This window comes from Nerophis ophidion, linkage group LG13 (genome assembly GCF_033978795.1).
Source record: "Nerophis ophidion isolate RoL-2023_Sa linkage group LG13, RoL_Noph_v1.0, whole genome shotgun sequence".
NCBI lineage: Eukaryota > Metazoa > Chordata > Actinopteri > Syngnathiformes > Syngnathidae > Nerophis > Nerophis ophidion.
The window spans coordinates 50,027,136-50,046,376 of NC_084623.1; the positions used below are offsets into that span (position 1 = coordinate 50,027,136).

Sequence of the window (19,241 nt, forward strand, 5' to 3'; positions counted from 1 at the left end):
TGGTCCGCATTGCCGGCAGTAAGTCGGACCCATTTCCAGTGAGGGTTGGACTCCGCCAAGGCTGCCCTTTGTCACCGATTCCGTTCATAACTTTTATGGACAGAATTTGTAGGCGCAGTCAAGGCGTTGAGGGGCTCCGGTTTGGTGGCTGCAGGATTAGGTCTCTGCTTTTTGCAGATGACGTGGTCCTGATGGCTTCATCTGGCCAGGGTCTTCAGTTCTCACTGGATCGGTTCGCAGCCGAGTGTGAAGCTACCGGGTTGAGAATCAGCACCTCCAAGTCCCGAGTCCATGGTTCCCGCCCGGAAAAGGGTGGAGTGCCATCCCCGGGTTGGGGAGGAGACCCTGCCCCAATTGGCGGACTTCAGGTACCTCAGAGTTTTGTTCACGAGTGGGGGAAGAGTGGATCGTGAGATCGAAAGGCGGATAGGTGCGGCGTCTTCAGTAATTCAGACGCTTTATCGATCCGTTGTGGTGAAGAAGGAGCTGAGCCGGAAGGCAAAGCTCTCAATTTACCGGTCGATCTACGTTCCCATCCTCACCTATGGTCATGAGCTTTGGGTCATGACCGAAATGAGCTTCCTCTGCCGGGTGGCGGGGCTCTCCCTTAGAGATAGGGTGAGAAGCTCTGCCATCCGAGAGAAGCTCCAAGTAAAGCAGCTGTTACTCCACATTGAGAGGAGCCAGACGAGGGGGTTTGGTCATCTGGTCAGGATGGCACCCGAATGCCTCCCAACCAGTAGGATGCCACGGGGAAGACCCAGGACACGTTGGGAAGACTATGTCTCCCGGCTGGCCAGGGAACGCCTCGGGATCCCCGGGAAGAGCTGGACAAAGTGGCTGGGGAAAGGGAAGTTTGGGTTTCCCTGCTTAGGCTGCTGCCCCCGCGACCCGACCTCGGTTAAGCCAAAAAGATGGATGGATGGAAGTTCAGGTACCAATGATAGTCAAACACACATCACACTGCAAAAAGTCAGTGTCATTTTTTTTTTTTTTTAATTACAAAAAATAGGGGTATTTTATTTGAACTAAGCACACTTATCTGCCAATGGAACAAGAAAATATGGCTTTACAAGACTTTCCAAAACAAGTAAAATTAGCTAACCTCAATGAACCCAAAAAATAACTTAAAACAAGTATATTCTCACTAATAACAAGTGCACTTTTTTTGGTGGAAAAAAAATTGAGCTTTGTGCTCAATATGTTGAAAAATTATTAATAAATTAAGCATACTTGCCAACCTTGAGAACTCCGAATTCGGGAGTTGGGGGGTAGGGGGGTGTTTGATGGTAGCCTGGGGTGTATATTGTAGCGTCCCGGAAGAGTTAGTGCTGCACAGGGTTCTGGGTATTTGTTCTGTTATGTTACGGTGCGGATGTTCACCCGAAATGCGTCCGTCATTCTTGTTTGGTGTGGGTTCACAGTGTGGCGCATATTTGTAACAGTGTTAAAGTCGTCTATACGTCCACCCTCAGTGTGACCTGTATGGCTGTTGACCAAGTATGCCTTGCATTCACTCATGTGTGTGCAAAAGTCACATATATTATGTGACTGGGCCGACACGCCGTTCGTACGGACAAAAAGCGGACATGACGACAGGTTGTAGAGGACGCTAAGGGCAGTCCCTTTAAGGCACGCCCTCAATGTTGTTGTCCAGGTGGAGATCGAGAGAAATTCGGGAGAATGGTTGCCCTCGGGAGATTTTCGGGAGGGGCACTGAAATTTGGGACTCTCCCGGAAAAATCAGGAGGGTTGGCAAGTATGAAATTAAGTAAATGCCAGTGCCTTTATCTTGACTTAATCATGACTTTTTTTTGTTTTCATGCTTGAAGTAAGAAATTATTAATTTAAAAAAGTACTTTTATACTTTTGAGTGTTGATGACACAGCTTTGCATCAGTTGATATTATAGTTTCAAGCATGTTTTACTCAATATAAGTCATACAATCTTAGCAACAAGCTGTAATATCTTACTGATGATAATTTAGGACCAACACCCTTAAAACAAGTAAAACACTCTAACATAAAATCTGCTTAGTGGGAAGATTTATCTTATCAGACAGAAAATAAGCAAATATCTCCCTTAATTGAGATTTTTAAAGGCCTACTGAAATGAGATTTTCTTATTTAAACGGGGATAGCATTCTATGTATCATACTTGATCATTTCGCGATATTGCCATATTTGTGCTGAAAAGATTTAGTAGAGAACATCGACGATCAAGTTCGCAACTTTTGGTCGCTAAAAAAAAAGCCTTGCCTGTACCGGAAGTAGCAGACGATGTGCGCGTGACGTCACGGGTTGTAGGGCTCCTCACATCCTCACATTGTTTACAATCATGGCCACTAGCAGCAAGTGCAATTCGGACCGAGAAAGCGACGAGTTACCCATTAATTTGAGCGAGGATGAAATATTCTTGGATGAGGAAAGTTAGAGTGAAGCACTAAAAAAAAAAAAAAAAAGGCGACGGCAGTGTGAGCGATTCAGATGTTATTAGACACATTTACTAGGATAATTCTGGAAAATCCCGTATCTGCTTATTGTTTTAATAGTGTTTTAGTGAGATTATAAAGTCAGACCTGAAAGTCGGAGGGCTGCGGTGAACGACAGTACTGGAAGTAGCAGACGATGTGCGCGTGATGTCATGGGTTGTGGAGCTCCTCACATCTGAACATTGTTTACAATCATGGCCTCCAGCAGCAAGTGCAATTCGGACCGAGAAAGCGACGAGTTACCCATTAATTTGAGTGAGGATGAAATATTTGTGGATGAGGAAAGTTAGAGTGAAGCACTAAAAATAATAACATAAAAGAATAACAGAAGTTTTATACCCTAATGTTGGTTTTACATAAAAATGCACACATTTAGTTGTATTCAGTGTTAAAAAAAATATTATATGGCTCTTGCAGAAATACATTTTTAAATATTTGGCTTCCATGGCTCTCTCAGCCAAAAAGTTTCCCGACCCCTGCTCCAACCACTAGTGCACTGGGTAGGTACATTTTGGCGTTTTTTTTAAGAATTTGGAGGTAAATCCTCCTTTTTCATTGTCCCATTTACTCTCTGCAAAGCACCAGATTTGACAGAAAGTCGCTACAGATGACGCCCGGACCAAAGAGCAGACCCCGTGTCCTGTTTTATCAATCAATCAATGTTTATTTATATAGCCCCAAATCACAAATGTCTCAAAGGACTGCACAAATCATTACGACTACAACATCCTCGGAAGAACCCACAAAAGGGCAAGGAAAACTCACACCCAGTGGGCAGGGAGAATTCACATTCAGTGGGACGCCAGCGACAATGCTGACTATGAGAAACCTTGGAGAGGACCTCAGATGTGGGCAACCCCCCCCCTCTAGGGGACCGAAAGCAATGGATGTCGAGCGGGTCTAACATGATACTGTGAAAGTTCAATCCATAGTGGCTCCAAGACAGCAGTGAGAGTCCCGTCCACAGGAAACCATCTCAAGCGGATCAGCAGCGTAGAGATGTCCCCAACCGATACAGGCGAGCGGTCCATCCTGGGTCCCGACGAGCGGTCCATCCTGGGTCTCGACTCTGGACAGCCAGTACTTCATCCATGGTCATCGGACCGGACCCCCTCCACAAGGGAGGGGGGGACATAGGAGAAAGAAAAGAAGCGGCAGATCAACTGGTCTAAAAAGGAGGTCTATTTAAAGGCTAGAGTATACAGATAAGTTTTAAGATGAGACTTAAATGCTTCTACTGAGGTAGCATCTCGAACTGTTACCGGGAGGGCATTCCAGAGTACTGGAGCCCGAACGGAAAACGCTCTATAGCCCGCAGACTTTTTTTGAGCTCTAGGAATCACTAATAAGCCGGAGTCTTTTGAACGCAGATTTCTTGCCGGGACATATGGTACAATACAATCGGCAAGATAGGCTGGAGCTAGACCGTGTAGTATTTTATACGTAAGTAGTAAAACCTTAAAGTCACATCTTAAGTGCACAGGAAGCCAGTGCAGGTGAGCCAGTACAGGTGTAATATGATCAAACTTTCTTGTTCTTGTCAAAAGTCTAGCAGCCGCATTTTGTACCAACTGTAATCTTTTAATGCTAGACATGGGGAGACCCGAAAATAATACGTTACAGTAATCGAGACGAGACGTAACAAACGCATGGATAATGATCTCGGCGTCTTTAGTGGACAAAATGGAGCGAATTTTAGCGATATTACGGAGATGAAAGAAGGCCGTTTTAGTAACGCTTTTAATGTGTGACTCAAAGGAGAGAGTTGGGTCGAAGATAATACCCAGATTTTTTACAGAGTCACCTTGTTTTATTATTTGGTTGTCAAATGTTAAAGTTGTATTATTAAATAGAGGTCGGTGTCTAGCAGGACCGATAATCAGCATTTCCGTTTTTTTGGCATTAAGTTGCAAAAAGTTAGCGGACATCCATTGTTTAATTTCATTAAGACACGCTTCCAACTGACTACAGTCCGGCGTGTTGGTCAGCTTTAGGGGCATGTAGAGTTGGGTGTCATCAGCATAACAGTGAAAGCTAATACCGTATTTGCGTATGACGTCACCTAGCGGCAGCATGTAGATGCTGAAGAGTACAGGGCCAAGGACCGAACCCTGGGGAACTCCACACGTTACCTTAACATAGTCCGAGGTCACACTGTTATAGGAGACGCACTGCATCCTATCAGTAAGATAAGAGTTAAACCATGACAGGGCTGAGTCTGTGGACTTTTATGAACCTCCACTGTCTTTTTACGATGTGAAATGCAAATATATATCACGATAAGACGTTTATTACTTCAGTTCACAACAGGGCTCGCTTTGATAAGATAGTAAAATAAAAGTAAGGGCTCTTGTCATAAAGAAATCCGCAGACTTAACCCCGGTATTGTGCGTACACGCCATGTTTGGTCTTTGATATGACGAGCCTAACATGTATTTGGACAAATACAAATAGTGATTCAGGTTGGTCTTGAAACGCCATAAACCTGTGGCGTCCATTGACTTAATGGTTGCCAAACAACAGCAATCTCACAGCTTCCGACAAAAGGTTGTTTGTGTTTAGACAACTTTGTGTATCGGGAAACACATTAATGTTGCTTCATGGCGCTAAAATAAAACAAAGTCGGTTAGTGATTTGCTTTCATTCACGTTATTCGTCCCACAATGTGGAAATGAATTGATTGTGTGGGAGATTCGAGAAGTCCAGCAAAAATAAGGTAGAAAGACATGAAAACATTAAAAAACACAAAGGAGGTAAAACGTTCTTGGGAACGCCTGGGGATCTTTCTGGGAAAGGCTGGACGAAGTGGTTGGGGAAAGGGAAGTCTGGGCTTCCCTGCTTAGGCTGCTGCCCCCGCGACCCGACCTCGGATAAGCCGCAGAAGATGGATGGAAGGACGTAAAACAACATTAAAAACATTTGACTCAACCAGCTACCTATAGATAACTTATTTTACTGTTATATTTTTATTCCCATTATTGCTTTTTATTTTTATTCTTATTGTAATATTTTTCTATTTTGTTTCCATTTAAACGCCCCTTATTTACTTTTTAAATTGACCTCAACTCTGTAAACTGCAGCTGGAATTTTAATTTTCCTGAAGGAACTCTCCTGAAGGAATCAATAAAGTACTATCTATCTATCTATCTATCTATCTATCTATCTATCTATCTATCTATCTATCTATCTATCTATCTATCTATCTATCTATCTCTCTATCTCTCTATCTATCTATCTATCTATCTATCTATCTATCTATCTATCTATCTATCTATCTATCTACCGATCGATCTATCCATCCATCCATCCATCCATCCATCCATCCATCCATCCATCCATCCATCCATCCATCATCCATCCATCCATCCATCCATCCATCCATCCATCCATCCATCCATCCATCCATCCATCCATCCATCCATCCATCCATCCATCCATCCATCCATCCATCCATCTATCTATCTATCTATCTATCTATCTATCTATCTATCTATCTATCTATCTATCTATCTATCTATCTATCTATCTATCTATCTATCTATCTATCTATCTATCTATCTATCTATCCATCCATCCATCCATCCATCCATCCATCCATCCATCCATCCATCCATCCATCCATCCATCCATCCATCCATCCATCCATCCATCCATCCATCCATCCATCCATCCATCCATCCATCCATCCATCCATCCATCCATCCATCCATCCATCCATCCATCCATCCATCCATCCATCCATCCATCCATCCATCCATCCATCCATCCATCCATCCATCCATCCATCCATCCATCCATCCATCCATCCATCCATCCATCCATCCATCCATCCATCCATCCATCCATCCATCCATCCATCCATCCATCCATCCATCTATCTATCTATCTATCTATCTATCTATCTATCTATCTATCTATCTATCTATCTATCTATCTATCTATCTATCTATCTATCTATCTATCTATCTATCTATCTATCTATCTATCTATCTATCTATCTATCTATCTTCGCCTCATCTTTTCTCCTCCACACATATTTTGTGGTCAAACAGCTCAATTTTTGTTTCATCTGACCACAGAACTTTCCTCCAGAAGGTCTTGTCTTAGTCCATGTCATGTCAGATGAAACAAAAAAAAAACATAGCTGTTTGGCCACAATACCCAGCAAAAAGAGACAAGGTGAGGCCTTTAATCCCAGGAACAGCATGCCTACCGTCAAGCATGGTGGTGGTAGTATTATGCTCTGGGCCTGTTTCGCTACCAATGGAACTGGTGCTTTACAGATAACGGAGGATTACCATCAAAATGTTTCAGGACAACCTAAAATCATCAGCCCGGAGATTAGGTCTTGGGCGCAGTTGGGTGTTCCAACCGGACAATCACCCCCCAAACACACGTCAAACGTGGTAAAGGAATGGCTAAATCAGGCTAGAATTAAGGTTTTGGAATGGCCGTCCCAAAGTCCTGACTTAAACGTGTGGACAATGCTGAAGAAACAAGTCCATGTCAGAAATCAAACAAATTTAGCTGAACCGCACCCATTTTGTCAAGAGTAGTCAAAAACTCAACCAGAAGCTTGCAGATGACTACCAAAAGTGCCTTATTGCAGTGAAACTTGCCAAGGGACATGTAACAAAATATTAACATTGCTGTATGTATACTTTTGAATTATTCATTACTTATTATGTGAAGCAATGTCAGCTAAGATGTATCTGAGAGCCAGATCTGGTTCGAGAGCCATAGGTTCCCTACCCCTGTTCTATATTCTCAAATGAAACAAAGTTCTGCGCTTGCTTGCTTACCCGTACTTGCTAGCGTCATTCACTGAACAAGGTGTCACGCATCTCTGATGTGTGACTGCCATCTATTGGACACACCTATTATTACACCTTGTATCACATTAAATCAGTCGGTAAGCACAACCAGGATTAGAACATATACAATTGTTACAAGGCGCACTGTCGATTTTTGAGACAATGAAAGGATTTTAAGTGTGCCTTTTAGTTAAGAACTTCCCAAAATGGCTCGAAAGTTTAGTAATTGTTGGATACTTCTATAAAGTTGAGGTTGTTGTGACATATGTGTTGGGAACTCGCATGGTTGCAGTTGTACTGACCCCAATAAGCAGGAACCAGGAGTAAGGGGATCAGGTAAGAGGATTTTAACATAAATTAAACAGATGGAAGCAGTCGTGCATGTAAGTTCTAAACATAAATCAATCCTCAACCACCGAGGAGAGCGCGAGACAGGCATAAATAGAAACATGCTGATTGGCAGCAGGTGTGCACATGCTGCCAATCAACAGCAGGAGACGGGAAAAACAGCGCTCACAAGACCAGCGGGAAATAGAAACAAAAAAAAAAAAATAGCACTGATCGAAAGTAAAGTTCGAAACAAGGAAGTACAAACAGAAATGAAGTGACAGATCGACACAAAATGTTGTGTTTTATCGCATCAAAGTTGTTTGTGCACACACATGTTCTTGGATCATAACAAAAGCTAGCATTGTTCTACGTTTTGAGTTGTTAATTTTCGGAGTAGGTTTGTTGGATTCACATTATTTCTTAAAGGGGAACATTATCACCAGACCTATGCAAGCGTCAATATATACCTTGATGGTGCAGAAAAAAAGACCATATATTTTTTTAACCGATTTCCGAACTCTAAATGGGTGAGTTTTGGCGAATTAAATGCCTTTCTGTTTATCGGTCTTTTTGCGATGACGTCAGAACGTGACGTCGCCGAGGTAATACAGCCGCTATTTTTATTTTCAACACATTACAAACACCGGGTCTCAGCTCTGATATTTTTTGTTTTTTCGACAATTTTTTGGAACTTTGGAGACATCATGCCTCGTCGGTGTGTTGTCGGAGGGAGTAACAACACAAACAGGTAGGGATTCAAGTTGCACCACTGGCCCGAAGATGCAAAAGTGTCTGTCGCCAGACCCCCATTGAATGTGCCGGAGTGTCTCCACATTTTACCGGCGATGACAGACATGGCACAGAGATGTATGGATAACCTGCAGATGCTTTTGCAACAATAAAGTCAACAAAATCACAAAGGTGAGTTTTGTTGATGTTGTTGACTTATGTGCTAATCAGACATATTTGGTCGCGGCATGACTGCCAGCTAATCGATGCTAACATGCTACGCTAATCGATGCTAACATGCTATTTACACTAGCTGTATGTACATTTGAAACTAGATACCCACATTTAGTGCGAAACAAACACTTACCAATCGACGGATTTAAGTTACTCCAGTGTCACAAGATGCGAAAGTCCTGATCGTTTGGTCCGCACATTTAGCCGGCGATGCTAATAAGGCAGCCATGCTATGGGCCACTTCATTAGGTACACCCACGCTATGGCCGAATAGCGTCAATAGCTATTCGATCTGTAGCTTCAGTTTCTTCTTCAATTTCGTTTTCGCTATCTGCCTCCATACTCCGACCATCTGTTTCAATACATGCATAATCTGTTGAATCGCTTAAACCGCTGGAATCCGAGTCTGAATCCGAGCTAATGTCGCTATATCTTGCTGTGGTAACCGCCATGTCGTTTGTATCGGCAGCACTGTATGACGTCACAGGGAAATGGATAGTGGTTTCGAAGATAGCGAAAATAAGGCACTTTAAAGCTTTATTTAGGGATATTCCGGGAACGGTAACATTTTGAAAAAAACTTCAAAAAATACAACAAGCCACTGGGAACTGATTTTTATTGTTTTTAACCCTTTTGAAATGGTGATAATGTTCCCCTTTAAAGGGCTTTGATGCAAATAAAACCACCACTTCTGTCTCCTCCCCACTGAATCTAATCTAAGAGAGAATAATCGCAGAGCAGTAAACACTCACAGGACTTTGTTGCTCTCCTTCCTTCGAACAGCCAGGCCGAACGGGTTTTTTCTGATCACCAGTGTGCCGTCAATGGGGCTGGTCGGGTTGTTGCTGAGGCTGTTGACGTGTTCATGGGGAACCTCAAACCTCTGCTTGTGGGCGTCCGTTATCTAAGTAGATCAAAGACAGTAGGAAATTGTAGTAAAACATCTCTGAGCTGGTACCTTTTTAACGCTAAAAGTAGATGATTTGACATGTTGTTGTTCTGTCAACGTGTGGCGAATGTTCGCCCGCGTACCTTAAAACGAAGACGGTTGCTTGTTTGCATTTCAGCATGAAATGACAGTTCTTGGATATCTTCTCCGAACAAGGAAGGGGAGGCCATCCTCTTCAAATTGGCCTTCATTACTGCAATAAAACATAAAAAAAGTTTAGACACCCCAGGTCTTTGCTTGCAATTTTTTCAGGTCTACTGAGATCTGACAAGATTCAAATACAGTTTGTTTACAAATACCATGAATTGATTAACGTGGACCCTGACTTAAAGGCCTACTGAAACCCACTACTCCCGACCACACAGTCTGATACTTTATATATCGATGATGAAATATTAACATTGCAACACATGCCAATACGGCCGGGTTAGTTTACTAAATTGCAATTTTTTATTTTGCGCCGAAATATCCTGCTAAAACGCGGACATCTTGTTTCAGCACCGTTCCCAGCTATAAGTCGTCCGTTTTCATTGCATAATTCCGCAGTCATCTGTGTTGCTGAATGTTTTGCTATTTTTTCAATGAATAATGGAGACGTCAAAGAAGAAAGCTGTAGGTGGGAAGCGGTGTATTGCGGCCGCCTTTAGCAACACAAGTGAAGTGAAGTGAATTATATTTATATAGCGCTTTTCTCTAGTGACTCAAAGCGCTTTACATAGTGACACCCAATATCTAAGTTACATTTAAACCAGTGTGGGTGGTACTGGGAGCAGGTGGGTAAAGTGTCTTGCCCAAGGACACAACGGCAGTGACTAGGAAGGCGGAAGCGGGAATTGAACCTGCAACCCTCAAGTTGCTGGCACGGCCACTCTACCAACCGTGCTATGCCGCCACAGCTTAACCAATGAAACACAGCCGGTGTTTCATTGTTTACATTCCCGAAAGATGACGGTGAAGCTTTACTATGGAACAGAGCGGTCAAGCGAACATGGTTGGATTGGACCACACACGCAAAGTACAGTGTATTATTCAGTGATCACTTCGAAAGATCGTGTTTCGAAGAGAGTCCCTTGCGAAGGGCAGAGGTGGGAATCGCCACCACCCGTCGACTGGTGCTGAAGAAAGGTGCGGGGCCGACCTTCAGGTTGTACAAATACGACCATATAATCTCACTAAAACACTAGTAACACAATAAGCAGATTAGGAGTTTTCCAGAATGATCCTAGTAAATGTGTCTAATAACATCGGAATCGCTCCCACTGTATACTATTTTTTTTTCTAGTCCTTCACTCTCACTTTCCTCATCCAGAAATATTTCATCCTCGCTCAAATTAATGGGGAAATCATCGCTTTCTCGGTCCGAATCGCTCTCGCTGCTGGTGGCCATAATTGTAAACAATGTTCAGATATGAGGAGCTCCACAACCCGTGACGTCACGCGCACATCGTCTGCTACTTCCGGTACAGGCAAGGCTTTTTTATCAGCACCAAAAGTGTCAAACTTTATCGTCGATGTTCTGTACTAAATCCTTTCAGCAAAACATGCTGTACAGTGTATTATTCAGCGATCACTTCGAAAGATCGTGTTTCGAAGAGAGTCCCTTGCGAACGGCAGAGATGGGCGTCGCCACCACCCGTCGACTGGTGCTGAAGAAAGGTGCGGGGCCGACCTTCAGGTTGTACAAATACGACCATATAATCTCACTAAAACACTAGTAACACAATAAGCAAATAAGGGATTTTTCTGAATTATCCTAGTAAATGTGTCTAATAACATCGGAATCGCTCCCACTGTATAGTATTTTTTTTTTCTCGTCCTTCACTCTCACTTTCCTCATCCAGAAATATTTCATCCTCGCTCAAATTAATGGGGAAATCGTCGCTTTCTCGGTCCGAATCACTGTCGCTGCTGGTGGCCATGATTGTAGACAATGTTCAGATGTGAGGAGCTCCACAACCCGTGACGTCACGCGCACATCGTCTGCTACTTCCGGTAAAGGCAAGGCTTTTTTATCAGCACCAAAAGTTGCAAACTTTATCGTCGATGTTCTGTACTAAATCCTTTAAGCAAAAATATGGCAATATCGCGAAATGATCAAGTATGACACATAGAATGGACCTGCTATCCCCGTTTGAATAAGAAAATCTCATTTCAGTAGGCCTTTAAACAAGTTGAAAAACTTATTGGGGTGTTACCATTTAGTGGTCAATTGTACGGAATATGTACGGTACTGTGCAATCTACTGATAAAAGTTTCAATCAATAAATCAAAGTTTCTCAGTTTAGTAGTTGAGCCCTTAAAGGAAAATATACTTAACTAGAAGAGGTACTACCTGAAGAAATTGCGTGTGAATACTCCAATGCTGAAATTGAACTGAAATGCTGACAGAATGTAGTATGAATGTAAGAATAGTTTGAATGTTGGAATGGTTTGAACAGGTTGAAAAATGTGGGAATTGTACAACTTGGAAAAATGTTCCATTCATTTCAATGGGAACTTCCTTGAAATTTTTTTTTAATTTTTTTAATAAAAACAAAAAAAAATCAGGAACTTGAATGTCCTGAATGAGATGAATTGGTTGGTGTTGGAATTGTTTAAATCGATCAAACAATGTTGAATTAGTAACTGTTTTTACTTGAGAAATTCCTGGAATTTCGGGAAAACAGGGATTTTTTAAAGTTCCTTAACCAACTTGTTTTTTTTGTCCTGAATATGAAGTGTGTTTCGACGGTGGTCAAAATGGGTTGAAAAAATGGTAAAGGAGTACTCAAACTTATTAGTGGAAATAAGTTACCAAAAAACGGGAATTCCTGGAAATTTGTGAATGTGGAAAAGTAGTACTTATACTGTCCAGGATGAGTTGAATGTGTTGAAGGTGAACTGGTTTCAATAGCTTGAAGAATGTGGAAATGGTGGAAGTTTGAAAAATGGTCAACTCATTGTGAATGGGGACAATGCAAAAAAAAAAAAATTATAAAAAAAAAGGAATTTTGGGAATTCTGGGATGTTTTTTTTGGGAATTGTTTAAGTAGAGCACACAATTCCTGAACAGGCTGAATATTTTGAAGTTGGAACGATTTGAATCGGATGTGGGAATTGTGGAACTTTGAAGAATGTCCCATTGATTTCAATGGAAATTTCAGAAAAAATGGGAATTTCGGGAAAAGTGGGAATTTTTAAAAAATTGGTAAAAAACTTGAATGATCTGAATGTGTTGAAATGGTTGGTGTTTAGATTTTTCAAATTGGTCTACATTTTTAAAGTAGAAACATTTTGAATCGAGAAATGGTATTATGGAATTCCTGGAATTTCGGGAAAATCTGCAATTTTTCAAGTTCAAAAAACAATTTTGTTTTTTATCCTGAATATGAGTGTTTTGACGGTGGTCAAAATGGGTTGAAAAATGTTTGAAAGGAGTAGTCGAAGCTAAGGGTGGAAATAAATGACCAAAAAAGGGGAATTCCTGGAAATTTGTGAATGTGTGGAAAAATAGTAGTTATAATGTCCAGGATTAGTTGAATATGTTGAAGGTAGAACGATTTGAATTGGTTAAAGAATGTGGAAATGGTGGAAATTTGAAAAATGGCCAACTCATTTTGAATGGGGAAAATTAAAAAAAAAAAAAAGGAAATATGGGAAATCCGGGAATTTTTTTTTAGAATTATTGAAGAATAGCACACAATTTCTGGACAGGCTGAATATTTTGAAGTTGGAACGGTTTGAATCAGATGTGGGAATTGTGGACCTTTGAAGAATGTCCCATTGATTTCAATGGAAATACCTGAAAAATTGGGAATTTCGGGAAAAGTGGGAATTTTTTTTTAAATTGTTAAAAAACTTGAATGATCTGAATGAGTTGAAATGGTTGGTGTTTAGATTTTTTAAATTGGTCTACATTTTTAAGTAGTAACATTTTGAATTGAGAAATGGTTTGATGGAATTCCTGGAATTTCGGGAAAATCTGCAATTTTTCAAGTTCAAAAAACAATTTAGTTTTTTTCTTGAATATGAAAAGTGTTTTGACGGTGGTCAAAAAGGGTTGAAAAATGTTTGAAAGGAGAAGTGGAATATAAGGGTGGAAATAAATGACCAAAAAATGGGAATTCCTGGAAATTTGTGAATGTGTGGAAAAATAGTAGTTATATTGTCCAGGATTAGTTGAATATGTTGAAGGTAGAGCAATTTGAATTGGTTAAAGTACGTGGAAATGGTGGAAATTTGAAAAATGGCCAACTCATTTTGAATGGGGAACATTTAAAAAAAAAAAAAGGAAATATGGGAAATCCGGGAATTTTTTTTTAGAATTATTGAAGAATAGCACACAATTTCTGGACAGGCTGAATATTTTGAAGTTGGAACGGTTTGAATCAGATGTGGGAATTGTGGACCTTTGAAGAATGTCCCATTGATTTCAATGGAAATACCTGAAAAATTGGGAATTTCGGGAAAAGTGGGAATTTTTTTTTAAATTGGTAAAAAACTTGAATGATCTGAATGAGTTGAAATGGTTGGTGTTTAGATTTTTGAAATTGGTCTACATTTTTAAGTAGTAACATTTTGAATTGAGAAATGGTTTGATGGAATTCCTGGAATTTCGGGAAAATCTGCAATTTTTCAAGTTCAAAAAACAATTTTGTTTTTTTTCTTGAATATGAAAAGTGTTTTGACGGTGGTCAAAAAGGGTTGAAAAATGTTTGAAAGGAGAAGTGGAATATAAGGGTGGAAATAAATGACCAAAAAATGGGAATTCCTGGAAATTTGTGAATGTGTGGAAAAATAGTAGTTATATTGTCCAGGATTAGTTGAATATGTTGAAGGTAGAACAATTTGAATTGGTTAAAGAATGTGGAAATGGTGCAAATTTGAAAAATGGCCAACTGATTTTGAATGGGGAAAATGCAAAAAAAAGGAAATATGGGAAATCCGGAATTTTTTTTTTAGAATTCTTGAAGCACAGCACACAATTTCTGGACAGGATTAATATTTTGAAGTTGGAACAATTTGAATCAGGTGTGGGAATTGTGGAACTTTGAAGTATGTCCTATCAATTTCAATGAGAATTTCCGAAAAATTGGGGATTTCGGGAAAAGTAGGAATTCTGTAAAAAAAAATAAAAAATGTAATGGTCTGAATAAATTCAAATGGTTGGTGTTGAAAGTTTTCAAATTGGTCGAGAAATGTTGAAGTAGTAACATGTTGAATTGAGAAATGGTACTACGGAATTCCTGAAAATTTGGGAAAACCTGGGATTTTTACACATTGAAAAACAACTCTTTTTTTTTTTTCCTGAGTAAGAAGAATGTTTTGACAGTGGAAATGTGTTAAACATTTGAAAGGAGTAGTCGCCAGAATAAAGGGTGGAAATAAAGCTTTGGAAAAGCAGGAATTCTGGAAAATCCTGGCATTTCTTTGAACTTGAAAAAAATGAAGTTTGAAATTCCAGAATGGTGGAATATGTTGAAGGTTGAAAGGTTTTAATTGGTTGAAAATTGTGGAAATGGTGAAAGTTTGAAAAATGGCTAATTCATTTTGAACGGGAAAAATGTCCCGGAAACCAGGAATTTTAGGAAATCTGGGAATTTTTGGAATCTTTCAAGGGAAATCCTGGCATTTTTTTAACTTGGAAAAATGGTAGTTTGAATTTCCAAAACTATGGAATATGTTAAAGGTAAAATGTTTTGAATTGGTTGAAAGTTGTGGGAATGGTTATAATTTGAAAAATGGCCGATTCATTTTGAACGGGAAAAATGTCCCGGAAAACCAGGGATTTTAGGAAATCTGGGAATTTTTGGATTCTTTCAAGGGAAATCCTTGCATTTTTTTGAACTTGGAAAAATGGTGGTTTGAATTTCCAAAATTATGGAATATGTTAAAGGTAAAATGTTTTGAATTGGTTGAAAATTGTGGGAATGGTTAAAGTTTGAAAAATGGCCAATTCATTTTGAATGGGAAAAATGTCCCGGAAAACTTGAAATTTTTGGAAATCTGGGAATTTTTGGAATCTTTCAAGGGAAATCCTGGCATTTTTTCAAACTTGGAAAAATGGTAGTTTGAATTTCCAAAATTGTGGGATATGTTAAAGGTAAAATGTTTTGAATTGGTTGAAAATTGTGGGAATGGTTAAAGTTTGAAAAATGGCCGATTCATTTTGAACGGGAAAAATGTCCCGGAAAACCTGGAATTCTGGGAAATTTGGGAATTTTTGGAATCTTTCAAGGGAAATCCTTGCATTTTTTCGAACTTGGAAAAATGGTGGTTTGAATTTCCAAAATTATGGAATATGTTAAAGGTAAAATGTTTTGAATTGGTTGAAAATTGTGGGAATGGTTAAAGTTTGAAAAATGGCCGATTCATTTTGAATGGGAAAAATGTCCCGGAAAACTTGAAATTTTTGGAAATCTGGGAATTTTTGGAATCTTTCAAGGGAAATCCTGGCATTTTTTCAAACTTGGAAAAATGGTAGTTTGAATTTCCAAAATTGTGGGATATGTTAAAGGTAAAATGTTTTGAATTGGTTGAAAATTGTGGGAATGGTTAAAGTTTGAAAAATGGCCGATTCATTTTGAACGGGAAAAATGTCCTGGAAAACCTGGAATTCTGGGAATTTTTGGAATCTTTCATGGGAAATCCTGGCATTTTTTCGAACTTGGAAAAATGCTAGTTTGAATTTCCAAAATTATGGAATATGTTAAAGGTAAAATGTTTTGAATTGGTTGAAAATTGTGGGAATGGTTAAAGTTTGAAAAATGGCCAATTCATTTTGAACGGGAAAAATGTCCCGGAAAACCAGGAATTTTAGGAAATCTGGGAATTTTTGGAATCTTTCAAGGGAAATCCTGGCATTTTTTCAAACTTGGAAAAATGGTAGTTTGAATTTCCAAAATTGTGGGATATGTTAAAGGTAAAATGTTTTGAATTGGTTGAAAATTGTGGGAATGGTTAAAGTTTGAAAAATGGCCGATTCATTTTGAACGGGAAAAATGTCCCGGAAAACCTGGAATTCTGGGAAATTTGGGAATTTTTGGAATCTTTCAAGGGAAATCCTTGCATTTTTTCGAACTTGGAAAAATGGTGGTTTGAATTTCCAAAATTATGGAATATGTTAAAGGTAAAATGTTTTGAATTGGTTGAAAATTGTGGGAATGGCTAAAGTTTGAAAAATGGCCGATTCATTTTGAACGGGAAAAATGTCCCGGAAAAACTGACATTTTTGGAAATCTGGGAATTTTTGGAATCTTCCAAGGGAAATCCTTGCATTTTTTTGAACTTGGAAAAATGGAAGTTTGAATTTTCAAAATATTTGGAATATGTTAAAGGTAAAAAGTTTTGAATTGGTTGAAAACTGTGGGAATGGTTAAAGTTTGAATAATGGCCAATTCATTTTGAATGGGAAAAATATCACGGAAAATGTGGAATTCTGGAAAATTTCGGACTTTTTGGAACTTTTCAAGGGGAAATCCCACAATTCCCAAATAGGCTGAACAGTTTGAAGTTGGAACAGTTTGAAAAATGTGGAAAGTAGAGCGCTCCAAAATCTGGAGTAAAAGAATAATAATAATTGATGCATTTGAAGATGCTTTGGAGCATTCATACAAATACTTCTAGTACTCCGTCGCATTCAAATTGGTTAAAATCTAAGAATTTACTCTTGCATATTTGACGAATACGTATCTCATGCAATACTAGCAGAGTCTTTGTCCCTGGTTTTCTGCTAACCTTGTAAAAAAGACTTAAATTAGGTTTTGGTCAGCTTTATTCAGACTTAACATATCATTTTGAAAATGCTGCCTTCAGTTAGACCAGGGGTGTCAAACTCAAATACAAAGTGGGCCAAAATTTAAAACTGAACAAAGCCGCGGGCCAAAGTTGAACAAATGAACCTTTTAATAGGGACCCAAACAAGTTTTTCATTGAATATTGAACAAGCGAGACTTATATAACCTTATAGTGATATGCAAAATCCAGTTTCAAATAATACTAATAATCTAAAAATAGCAATGGCGAATCAAATTTAAATGGAAATTGAATGCCTCTTTTCTATTTGCAGCCTTCTCAGGTAAATATCAAATTAAACTTTTACCACAGGCTAATAATACATTTTTATATTGTAGCGTCCAGGAAGAGGCAGTGCTGCAAGGGGAGCTGTGTATTTGTTCTGTTGTGTTTATGTTGTGTTACAGTGCGGATGTTCTGCCGAAATTTGCATGTCATTCTCGTTTAGTGTTGGTTCACAGTGTGGCGCATATTTGTAACAGTCTTAAAATTGTTCATACGGCCACCCTCAGTGTGACCTGTATGGCAGTTGACCAAGCTTGCATTGCATTAGTATGAGTATTAGCGGTGAATGCGCCATTACAGCGGCATGGCCGCTGAGTAATACCGGTGGGCCAACTCTAATGTTAATTTGATAGTGCCTCAAGGGCCAAATGAAATTACACGGCGGGCCAGATTTGGCCCACGGGCCAGAGTTTGACACCCATGAGCTAGACGGCCCGAACGATCCGCCTTTCACACAAAGCTACACATGAAATGTTGTTTTGTCATCCAGTTTGTTCACGCTAAAATGTCTAGGCTCCCTAGATGAAGCATTGCGACGCCATGCGAGAAATAGGAACGGCGGCATTCTTGCAAAGTCAACCATGCCTTCAGAGATGGCACACATGTCATGTTTCACTGACAAGACATGCCTCAGGCAAAGTGCGTGATAAAGGGAATAAACCCAAGATAAGACGGACAGATTGCGGATAAATGTCCTCAGTTGGCCTACAAACTTGGGAGAAAGCAAAATATGGTCGTCATTCATTCAAGATAACAATATAGTAGTGTTGTCACGATACCAATATGTTGGTACCGGTACCGAAATTATTTCAATACTTTTCGGGACTTTTCTAAATAAAGGGGACAACAACAAAAAAAATGCATTATTGGCTTTGTTTTAACAAAAAATGTTTACGGTACATTTAACCTATTTCCTTAAATAAAGTAGTGAACATATTAGACAACTTTCAGTTGTAAGTAAGTAAACAAAGACTCCTAATTTAGTTTTTGCATTCTATTATTTTGTCAAAATTATTAAGGACAATTGGTAGTAAAATTATATGTTAATCTACTTGTTCATTTACTGTTAATATCTGCTTACTTTCTCTTTTAACATGTTCTATCTGCACTTCTGTTAAAATGAAATAATCACGTATACTTCTGTCATTTAGATGCTTTACATCAGTTTTGGATGATACCACCAATTTGGGTATCAATCCGATACCAAGTAGTTCCAGCAGGGGTAGGGAACCTATGGCTCTAGAGCCAGATGTGGCTCTTTTGATGACTGCATCTGGCTCTCTGATGAATCTGAGCTGACGTTGCTTAACACGATAAGTAATGAATAATTCCACCTGTAATAATCACAGTGTTAAAAATAATGTTCAAAATATAAAACATTCTCATGCATTTTTAATCCATCCATCTGTTTTCAAGAAGTTGAGTTAATGGTAAGAAGTTATTTATTCATTATTGGTTAGTGTGGGGCTTGCCCTCCTGGGGGTTCTTCAGACCCCCAAGCACCGACATGAGAGCCTGTTTCAGGGTTACAAAATTGTTTTATTTTTCAATAAGTCTCTCAGTTGCTTTCCAGCAATTGTTTTTCCAGCCCCAACCCCGTCTCTCCTCCTGGCTGCTGCTTATAACAGAGCGACAG

The 19,241-nt window shown here is 39.4% G+C and overlaps 1 protein-coding gene across 1 annotated transcript in view; it reads right to left on the reverse strand.

Moving 5' to 3' along the window:
• si (sucrase-isomaltase) overlaps positions 1-19,241 on the reverse strand; it is a 275,632-nt gene that overhangs the window by 221,512 nt on the left and 34,879 nt on the right. Inside the window, exons 6-7 of the mRNA XM_061919155.1 lie at positions 9,631-9,740; positions 9,351-9,502 (exon numbers count right to left, since the gene is read on the reverse strand). Of these exons, the coding sequence (XP_061775139.1) occupies positions 9,351-9,502; positions 9,631-9,740 (262 nt within the window). The remainder of the gene's footprint in view (positions 1-9,350; positions 9,503-9,630; positions 9,741-19,241) is intronic.